Genomic DNA, 12155 nt, shown 5'->3' with positions numbered 1-12155 from the left:
TATACGACAGTGATCACTGCCTCATTTCCATCTCGGTCTTAACATCGGCATGAATTCCTTCAAACCCGCAAATACATAAATTGGAATAAATTTTATAGAAAGGTAAACGATCTTATTCAAAGGCAGGGTCAACTTCCGTCCTTCGGCAGTTTTACTCAAACTTTTCAGGAATGTGCTAGTGCATCCTCTTACTCTCTTTCTTGGTCCAATCACTCTTACTCTCCGTGGTGGGGTGCAATTAAATGCGATTATCTCAAGGCAGTGAAAAGAAAACTTCTTAAAAAGGCAAAATTATACCCTTCCATTTCGAGTTGGGTCGCCTATAGGAATATGGCTTCGGTTGTTAGAAAATATGTAAAGCGATGTAAACGCAATTTTTGGGAGAGAACATCTCAGGAGGTTGCGTCCTCACGTTGAGCTTTTCGGATCATTAAAACTCTGCTGAACAAGGATGGGACCCCCATGCATTAATAATCTTATTCTCAACTCGGGCGTCACTCTAACAACGCCCCTTCGCTCAGGCTAATGAAATCGCGTATAGCTTAATCGAAAGAGCATCGAACGGACGACTTCCTTTGGATTTCTCAATTGAGCTTGCCAAGACAGCTGAATATGAGGGACTGAACCGTTCTTTTCCAATTAAGGAGCTTCAATATGCTCTCTCAAAAACCCGAAATAAATCCCCAGGTTTAGACCAGGTCAATAAGAAAATGTTGTCAAGCTTTTTGGAAAAAAACACAATTATATTACTAGATGTGTTAAATAACTTATGGGCAAAAAGTACGGTCCCAGAATCCTGGAGAACAGCAAAGATAATACAAATCTTGAAACCTAAAAAAAGTTCATCATACAGACCCACAGCGTTAATATCTGTGATAGGAAAGATTTCCGAACAGATAATATTAAATTGGCTTCTACGATTTTACTTAAATAAAAAATTCTTTTCTCCGTTTTATGCTGGGTTTTTATCATACAAAGGCAGTGACAGCCTTTCAGCAGTACTTCTAAACAAAATTTTGATAGCAAGAGCCCGGAAAAGTTTGGGTATGGCATTTTCTTTGACATAAAGTCTGCATATGATAACGTTTGGCATGATGGCCTGATACTCAAGATTCTACAATCTGGAATAAAGGGTAAGTTGGCTTTGTGGATAGTAGGGATGACGAATATTTTCAGAGCGGTTATTACGTAACCAATATCAAAAAGTCACAAATACAAGTGATCAATACTTTTCAAAGAAGGGTGTGATTCAAATCCTTCATACGATCTTACTGATGATATTTCGATTACAAGTTTTGGATCACGATAGAAACTAACAATCGATACGACATCACTGAAATTTGCCGGAGCGGTGACGATATGATCTGTCCAATGGAATCTCTCGAAAGAAATGGTTCACTCTAATAAATAAATTAAATAAATAGCTTTGAGAAAAAAAAATTTAAGAAGTAAGCTGAAACAAAAAAATAATTCAATCACACGTTAATTAAATTAGTAAATTAAATATTAATTACAATTAATAAATTTTATATTTAATATTAAGTAATAATTTTTAATTAATAATATGATTAAAATAACAGATATTTAGAACGCATATTTAAAAATAACAATAGCAATATTATTTGTTATTCAAAAAATCGTGGATTATGCATCTCTAGTGGATAGCGTATTTTTTGCAAGACCGTAAAGCATTTTTGTCTTGGAGATACTTTTTTCCTCTTCACTTTTTAGGCAAGAAAGACGCGTCCCTCAAGCAAGCGTTCTTTCCCCATTGCTCTTTACAATTTTCATGAGTGATGTTTATAATATTTTAACCAATGAGATCACTTGATGAGGTCATCAAAATTTTTAAAAACCCTTTGCGAATAAAGCCTATAAAAAAAAAATTACTTACAAAAGATTCAACTGAAGTTTTACAAAATCAATAATTCCAGCGAACCAGTTGATTGCCAAAATCGGCAAGTGTATTAGTACTTAAAACGATGTGCCTTATTCAAATAATACGCCACTTGGCGAAAGATGAATGTATACTTGGACATTAAAAGGGCAATAAATAAATGATTTTAGTATATGCCAATGACATTATCAAAAACAATCGACTGGAAACAAATCAGTCATGGTGAATATATTATGGATAGTATCATTAAATTGTTAAGTTTTCGGAAATATATGAGCTGTTATATGAATTTCTACCTATGCATAATCTCTTACACAAATTATAGAAACTATACAGTGCTCTTTTTCATTAACTTATTTATTTCACTTTAATCTCTGTCAGGTTTATTGCTTTGTTTCATGTTTGGCAAATTTCATGTTCATACTAGTAGCAGTTTATATTTATGCTTCGTCACTAAATTAGCGTATCCTGGCAGGCACGGAATTTAGGATATGGAATTTTACTAGACCACTGCAATCCCTTGGACTATGGTTTACAATCAATGATTTTTCTACACGATTCTTCAAGAAAAAAACTACTGTTCACATTCGCTTCAGACAGCCGTGATTGTCAAATTTGGACAATTTTACTCCACAGAGGAGTGATATAGAATGAATAAGATGAGCAAGAATTCTTTGACAAGCGCATTTTCTTTTGACTATTCTTTTAGATGTTGATACTCTTATTCTTTCTGCATCATACTATTTTTTAATTCGTAACTCGTGCTGTGTTTCTTGTGTATTACTTAGAAAAGAATAAATATCTCCTCTTGCTGTCACCTAAACCCTATTTAGGTGAAATCAACGCCGATTAGCAAAAGCTTGGAAGGTTTTTCTATCTAAAAGTTGGCATAGATTCAGAAAGAAAATTGACATAAATTTATAGATACAGAATTTATTATTACTAATGGTATTAAAATAGGCGATTAACTTCAGTCCATTGCCAAACAAATTATTTATAATGCAATAATTAATCATAAAAATGCAGCATTAAAATTTCTCTGCCATGAAGACTTTAATAAATGCTGAACAATAAATTCAAGCCTATTGTTGTTTAAAAAGAACCGAGAAATGTTTCATAATAACATTCCTCGTACTTTTCAACAACAGTAATAAATATTTTACAAATTAACTGCTAAAAAAACTTATAAATCAAGTTCAGAATTTAATCTTCGAGTGTCTGCATAAGAGAAAATATTAATATCTTTAAGTACTTTGAAACATCTTCAATTATAGTAATAATGTTCGGAAATTTTAAACAAATCAATTCTGTTAATGTAAATTAAACAGAATCGTGATATATTTAAATAATAAAATGTGTTCAATAATAAAAAACATGGTTTCTTCTTAATCTGTTTTAAAACTCTCTTGGTATTATCTTTTATCAACAAGATTTTAAGAACTTTAAGAAATTAAACTTTGAAAAGCCATTGAATGAATATAAGATTCGATTGGTCTAACTTTATTCTGATGATTTCGAGAAAGATAAGTCTTTTGTTCAAATCTTATTATTATTTTTTTTATTGGCTTTCAACTTGGATCCAGATTTAAATATTTCCAAACTAATATAGAATTACAGACAAATATATTTTAAAAATAATAAAATTATAATTAGTACATGAATGGTTTCCGAGTCCAGGATGAATATGCAAATTTTCTAAGCAAATGTAGAGGAAAATATAAGAATAAATATTAATGTAGTATTTTTGTTTATAAAATTAAGTGTTATAGTGAATATAAGTTGAGAAAATATTCGTAAGATATGTAAAAATAAAATACCACCAACAATTCTAAATATTTTCCAGAAATATTGTAATTAAGTTATTTAAAATGTATTAATACAAGTTTCTTATGAAGATTCTCAAACACTTATCTTAATTACATCTATCTAAAATTATTTATCTATTGCAAGAAAAAAATATCAAGTTAATCTTATTAACTATGTAAACATTTTTTTTTTTCAGAAAAATCGCCAACTCTCACAATTTATTCAGTTTTGCTCATTGATGGCTATTTTTTAATCCTTAGAAAGAAAAATAATTACCCCCCCCCCTCCCAAACACACACTTAAGGCTCTTTTATTAGGATAATTCAAAATCAGCATTTAAGAACACCCTGAATCATTGAACAAATTGCATACTGCTTTTAGATAAGCATAACTTTATTTTAAAATGTGTTCCTCAAGAAAACAGAAGAAATTGAAAAAAACTTATTCTAATTTAGTAATTATAAATTCTAAAAATATTATTTGAATAAAATATAATTAGAAATTTTACAGCACAGTTATTTAATCAGTATATAAAATAATGAATTAAAGTTTAAACTTAATATAAATGGATAAAATGGCTAAACCATCAAATGCTAAAAATATGCCTTTATTTAAATTTTACAAGAAATTTTTTTAAAAAAGGAAGAAAAAAATAATTTGATATCTGCAAAATCAATTACTTTGTTCATCATTTGAAAAATACTTGATCATTAAAAAGTAAAAATCACACTCAAAAAAAGAACATAAAATTTATTAATATGTTCAGTTCTCATATGTATATATTACATTTAATAAATAAGCAATTGGCCTTTGATCTTTTATGATATAATGAGAAAAACAGTTACATATAAAAGCCAGACCACAGCTATCTAATTTACAATTTGTTTTCTTTAAAAAATTAAAAAGGACTAATGAGCAATATATAGATACTTTTTTTCCAAACTTGGCTATTGTAAAAAAAAAAGTAAGAAGGAAAATATGTTTTTACTTATAAACTAAAAATATTATAACTTAAAAATAACCCAAAACCAATTAATATGGACAAATTAACTATACAAACATATAACTACAACATGAGACATATCCTTGTTCATATGTGTTTTGAAACATTGGTTTCAAGAAATACAAACATAGTAAAATTCGGAATTTTTTTTTTGTTGTTGTTTTCAAATAAGGTTTATATGGCACTACAAATAAACAAAAGTTTTCAAAGAACTCTTTCAATATAATAACAAAAAAATACAGAATAAAGTATATTTTTTTCTATTTGGAATATGTAAATAGCATTACTCAAAGATCACAATAATTTTGAGATATTAATAAGTAGACGAAACAGAAATAATTGATTACATTATTATCATAACATTCAGTTTTTATAACATATTTAATGATACAGGCCTTTTGGATTCTAATAATATCGTTTTTCAATTGCAAAGCAATGTTATGAAGAAAAGATGCATTCCAATGAATTATTTCAAAATTATAATATTAAAGTTGAATAATTCAATTTCAAAAAATTTGAAATAAAATTAAATGTTTTGAAAATGAACTATGATATTGATTTTCACTTTAAAAAACCTCCCTTTCACCTCCCCCCCTCTGACCCGAGAATGATTTTCTCTGTAATACTAATCCACAACTCTTGCCAGTAAGTACTAAATATTTTTTACAAGTTTTTTAATTGCATTGGTTATATAATAGGAATGATGATCCCAATCAAAATCTCACAATAGAAAAGTGAATTTATCGATTCAAACCATCAGTCTCATGGAAAAATTAATGAAATTTATCCAAACTAAATAAACTGGATCAAATACATGCATGCACATATCGAATAAATTAGGGAAATGAATCTGTACAAAAGATTATCTTTATTACACATATTACTATATACTGTCAACATTAAAATAAATTCTAGAACACTTAAAACCTAATTAACTAACATTCACAACTTATACATTGTTTTGAACATTGATTTATTTTCAAAGTGATAGAATTTCCAAGTTTTCTTGAAAAAGAATTGCAACACATTTAATATCAAAAAGTAATTTTACTCAAATTTTCAACATACTAGGCAAATATGCATATTGATGATTAAAATTTTATTCAAAAATGGACTAAAGATGTTTTACACATATTATTTTAGAGCTGACGTTGTATTTTTATTTACAGCACTAAAACACAAACTTTAATTTCAACATGTATACATAAGGTGGTATTGTTGTGGTAACTGACACTTTGTGTACATATTGTCTTTGCACTTGATTTAGAGATATTTTATTGCTTTGCATAGTAAATCAGAGAAATACATAAACCCTAACATTACTAAACTATCAATATTCCTGTCTGATTAATCTATTATTTTGCACTGGTATTAAAGACAAAACTACTGTGGATTCAAAGAAAGTATCATACAGAGATGCCCTAGAAAACTGCATTTCTGAAACTAAACATTGCAATTTTATTTTGCCTTCATTATTTAATTCCTAGATTTATCAAAAAAGTGATTTTAAAACTTGCATTTTTTTTTTTTTTTCTGCAATCGCACCTTTTAAATACTACATTTGTGTGTAGAAGAAAAATGAAAGATACTAGAAGTTGCCTAGTTTTACTTTGATTTGATTTTAAGTCAATCAAATGCTTTACATTCATATATGCATCGAATATTGAAGCAGGAAACAATATTTGTTTTAATTAATTTTATTAAAATCAAATGTGGCAAGTGTAATAATATTTTTATGTAATTTCACATTAATATAAATCAGACAAGGGAAAAAAGATGCCATATGAAGTATTATGAATATTTTTCCTTTCTAAATACAATACATTTAATATAATTGATACCAACAGAAAGAAATTAATCTCATTGAAAAGCTGCACAAATGTTTTGAGTATGCCTCAAATATATTAAGTAATTTCTTTCCTTAAAAAAATTGAAATTATATACACTACAATGAAAAGATTTTTAACTATAAAATTTAATGATCTATGTATATACAATGATGACATATGAACATAATTATAAATATATGTATAAAATGGAATATAACAAACTTTCAAAATTCAAAAAATAGTACCTATACGATAACTCGGATACAAAAAGAAAAAATAAATATTGTGCCACGAATTTGCCAATTCTCAATTAAAGTTATGCAACAACATAAAACATTTTACATCAATAGCATAACGTGGTAGATAAATCTCAAAACACCTGAGGATATATTAGAAAAAAAAAAGAGTACTGTCATTTCGAATTGCTTAGAACTTCCGAAAAAATCTTAATTCACCGGCTGCAAGAAATATGGCAACATTAATTTCCAGCGAAAGCTGATAAAATTATAAAATTTACAAGATGATCGAAAAAGAAAAAATCCCACTAAAGAAAATCCAAAATTTTTAATAGACATTTCAAGAATATTTATACACTATATAAGTACTTTGACTCGACATTATTACAAATGTACAGAAATTATAGTGTTAAGTAAATTACAAATTTGAACAGCCTATGAGATTAGACAGCAATTAACCATGCAAGACACCATTTCATATAATACAAAACATAAACCTTTTCTCCTTTCTAACAATGGCTCAAAAGAACATTAAACTTTGACTCATAGCATGTGCTTTGACTGAACAGCTACCTGTTGACACGCTGTACAAGACGTTTAGGCAACATACATTGCATAGGGAATTGAAATGGAAGAAACCAGGATTCATCTTTCTTCCAGTTGGCTCTGGTCACAAGAAGGGCAATATTGGAGATTAGGAAAGGTGCTTCATACAGGCAAGCATACATACCGAACAACTACACTTGAACAACTATACAAAATAATTTACTGAGCTGAGATGGATGCTCAACACAAAAGGAGTGGAAATCAGATGCTGCTCCACTAACAAGTAAACGTGGCTACATCTGATAACACACACACAAAAAAAATCAGACCAGCTGAAGTTTTACAGATGTATGCTAGCCCACTCGCCTGGGAGACATGTATGGAAAATGCACTGACAGTTCGAAGTGGGCCTAGGTTTCCTATCTACACAGAAAATGTTCCCTCCAAGGAAGCAGCGATCGAAGGAGAGTCCGGAACCCGTGCAACTGCGCCTGTCTGCCCAAGGCGAAAAGGAGAGATTGACCATGCATATAGAGTCAAATGGTTTTTCTTCTCATGCTATTTATATATATATATATATTTGCGTATATATATTTAATTTATTTATAAAACAATTCTGCTTTAACATTTTTTTTGTTTACAGACGAGCACTGGATCCTTATGGCACCAGATTTCACACATACCTGTAAAGAAAAAGGAAATAAATTATAGTTATTAACTGTGATAAATTCATTGATAGGACAATATATAAAAATATTTATGATAATTTCTGCAATATAGTTTTTTAAGCTAATTACAAGTTTTGATACAACATTATCTTACTAAGTTCCTAAATCATTTTCAATGTCTCCATTCGAGAATCAAAAATTTTACACTGTAATAATAACAAGCCTTGAGTGCAAAAGCCTATTAACAGTACCATAATTGATAATGATAATGTGACAAACAAAATAGGAATATATTTATTATATTTCATAATTTAATATGTGACATGAAAGTAATTAAAAATACTGTTGCCTTTCCACTGTTTTGCCATTGTTTTCTTGTACAATTTCTACATATACATTTCAAAATTTTGGATTTATAACTCTTCAACAAAGATTCATTCCCACTTCTTATTTTTAAGAGAGGAAACAATTTCTACTGGTAGGATTGCAGGTACATTACACTTAATGAAACATACTCTGCAAATGAATTTATGAGGAAAAGTTACAACAGATGAAAATAGTTGAAATTCTTTTCTGTTTACTTAAGCCATGACTGTATAAAGAAAATGAAGATAAAGATATCTAATCTATATAAAAAAAAATAATCCACAAAAATATGTCATTATATTCTGGCATGTTTTAGTATAACACAAACTGCAAAATATTAAAAATTTTATAGACAATGTTTGTTCTCCTCACTAAAGAAATGAATTCAGTCATCATAGACTAAATTTTACATATGGAACTGTCAAGTTAGTTGGTACCATAAATAGAGTAGAAATCTCTGAGAATTTATGTGCTACAAGTAACATACAAAAATATAATAATATGATTATAAATTGTAACAAAATTAGCAAAATGTGCACAAAACACTTTACAAAGATACAGATTCTGCCCAAGACTGCAGATAAAATATAAAAATAGTTAATAATAAATTATATTCATTAGATAAGTAAGATCAATTTATAATTAATTTAATAATATTTTACAACTAACTGATAAAAGAAGTGCAATGCAATATAACATTTCACAAGAAATAGTGGTTAATTATTGGTGGAAAAGAATACTGAACACATACTCTAGAAATGAATTTATGAAGATATGTTAAAACAGATGAAAATAATTAAAAGGCTTTTTTGATTACTTAAGCTTAGTTAAAAAAATGAGGATGAAATCTTCAATCTATATCAATGAACCTATATTTAAAATCCACAAAAATATGTCAATATTTCATGCATATTTTAATATATAACTCTAACTGCACAATATTATAAATTTTATAGACACAACTTGTTTGTTTTTCTCACAACAGAGATAAGTTTGTTCATCACAGACTAAATTTTACATATGGGACTGGCAAGTTAAAGTTATCAGTTTTAAATATAAAATTATCATTCTACTTGCATAATTATTTAATAAAAATCCTACAGATACAATTATACAAATGTTTGGAAAAGTGAGTGTTGATACCCTAAATAGAGAAGAAATCTATGAATTTATATGAAAAATTTAACATAGAAAAAAAAATAAGATTATAAATTATGACAAAAATAGCACAAAACACTTAACAAAGATATACATTCTGCCAAAAACTTGCAGACAAACTATAAAAAGAATGAATAAAAAACGTCCATTATGTAAGTAAAGTAATTGTAAAATTAATTATACTTTATAACATAAGTGATAAGTGAAAAACAGTATAACACTTTACAGGAAAAAGTGATAAGCTATTTGAGGAAAAGAGCACCATACATGTTTGTGGCATTCTCCACCTTTCATTATTTGTCATGAAGATTAAATTCAAATTACAATGCCTGAAAAAATATTAATTTCAGTTTCTTTGCACTAAAATTAAAATTTTAGAAAAAAAAATTATATATAATATATAATAAAATTTTTATAATATTTTTATTTATTTTTTTATAATATATAATAAAAATTTTAGATATAATATATTAAAATAATTTTAATTCTCTAATAATTCAAAATCTATCATTAGAAAAGACAAATTCTGTAACATTCTCTAAAATATTAAAATTCAGAGTACATCTGAAATTAGTTGCAATGTGATTTATAATTTCGTTTTTATGGCAAACAACTGATATCTGTTAATTTGAATAATATTCTTCTTCTCCAGTACAATAATGAATACATTAGATGAGAGCTCTGTTAACTGTTTGTTCTATGATGGCGGCCTAATTACTTTAAATTTGAATTGGATAACAGTTTTTAGTGATGACAAGAATTACTGAATTTATGAAGAGTTCTGCAATAATTACAATTTGTCCTTTTGATTTTAACCTACAAGAGCTGTATACTTTTATCATGACATCTGTTTCTTAATTGTACATGTGTGTATATTTTTAATGAGGAGAAATAAATAATGTGGAGAATTTTCCATTTAATCATATCTTATACATTCTTAAAAGTTAGACCAAAATTTTCATCTTAGGGCAATTTTGATGCTATAATTTGCCACTTAGACTAAGAACATAGGTTACATATTTTCATGAAAAACAGGTCATTGGCAATCTAATTAAAAGTTTTATAATTTATAAAAAGGGTTCTTGCAGATTACAAGATGAATCTAAAGAATTTTTAGGTCCGCTATACGAGATGATTAAGGCATAGCTATTAGATTATAAGTGGCATGGAAAAAGCTAAAAGTTTACCTGACTTAGAAATTAAAGTACTTTTATTTTTAAAATTTAAGAATATTGAGAAGAATAATTTAACTTAAAAATGTGGGCAAATCGAATTTACTATATAAATTGTCATTTTTTCCAAACTGAAACTATAAATAACTAGCACTTTGTAATAACTGAACTATGTGATTTCCACCATATCAATCACCTGCTAAATTATCAAAATTCCTTAGTAAGGTGAAATGTTGATGTAATACAACCTTCTAATATTAATTGCAGATGTATCACACATCCATGTATGGGTAAGCAATGAAAATAATTTTATTATTTGCAAATCTTTATACCTTTAAGATATAAAATATTGAAAATCCAAGAACATCACACGAAATTCTTCCCCAAAAGTGATGAAAACACATATGTTTAGGATTTAAATCTGGTATAATGTGATATAATAGATATTGGCTTATATTTTTATATAAAAGGAGACATTACACATAATTTTCAGATCAAAACAATTTAGGCATATTTCATAGAGTTGATATATAAATTATATTGATCAATATAATTTAAGCATAGTTTTTTTTTCCTTCAAATTTTCTCACAAAGGACTTTAAAAACAATATATGCATTGATACTTACTTCAACATTAATCAGTTGCCATTAGTATTACGGGACACTAAATTATTCCTATTATTAGCCTCTGTGCCATAAATTTTACCAGCCTTCTTTGCCATGGTTGCCAGTAATTCTAAGGAATTCTTATAAGTGGATTTAAGAGATGTCAGCCATTCTTTCAGACCAATTTCATCCTGTGAATAAAAAAGGATTTTGGTTTAATAATCATATATGATTTCATTCTTATCAACATATTGAACCTAAAATTATTTATTTAGAAGTTTAAAAAATGACATAATGTAGTCTACAAATGAAATGGTCCCCCCCCCCCTTAAGTCTCATAAATGTTCGAAAATAATTATCATTTTTTTTGAACTACAACAGGAATGAAAATATAAAAATCTCTAATTATTAAATGATCTTTGGTTCATTTTACATTATTTTAATTTTATCCAATATTTTTCAGTTCTCTATCATCCAAATTTTATGAACATTTTGATGCATACACCTGTTTATTTAATTTTATTATCTGCCCAAAATAAATCATTCTCTAAAAACATTAATAGGTTTTCGCATGCCTTACCAGCTTTTACTTTTTTTCCCTCTGATTTATACTATAAATGAAATGTTAGCTACAATTAGACAATAAACTAAAAGCTTCATCAGTTTACAAATCTTTATATATCCAATTTCACAGCCATACCTTTAGAGGAAAACACATAAGTGGCTTCTGAACTGTCATTTACACATATTACATTTAAAATATTCAATTTTAACTTTTCATTAATGTGAATATAGTAATGTCCCTAAGTTACACAAGGTACGTTTGATGAAAAGTACAAGAGTTGGAAGTCTAACTTTACATATAAAT

At 27.7% G+C, this 12155-nt stretch overlaps 1 protein-coding gene across 1 annotated transcript in view; it reads right to left on the bottom strand.

Moving 5' to 3' along the window:
* Positions 1–4478: 4478 nt before the first annotated feature.
* Positions 4479–12155, bottom strand: part of LOC129972307 (G protein-coupled receptor kinase 1-like) — a 182988-nt gene continuing 175311 nt past the window's right edge. Inside the window, exons 20-21 of the mRNA XM_056086396.1 lie at positions 11309–11478; positions 4479–8000 (exon numbers count right to left, since the gene is read on the bottom strand). Of these exons, the coding sequence (XP_055942371.1) occupies positions 11320–11478 (159 nt within the window). The 3' untranslated portion in view covers positions 4479–8000; positions 11309–11319. The remainder of the gene's footprint in view (positions 8001–11308; positions 11479–12155) is intronic.

The sequence above is a fragment of the Argiope bruennichi genome, chromosome 6 (assembly GCF_947563725.1).
Source record: "Argiope bruennichi chromosome 6, qqArgBrue1.1, whole genome shotgun sequence".
Lineage (NCBI taxonomy): Eukaryota > Metazoa > Arthropoda > Arachnida > Araneae > Araneidae > Argiope > Argiope bruennichi.
This window is presented reverse-complemented; position numbering and strand designations above follow the sequence as displayed.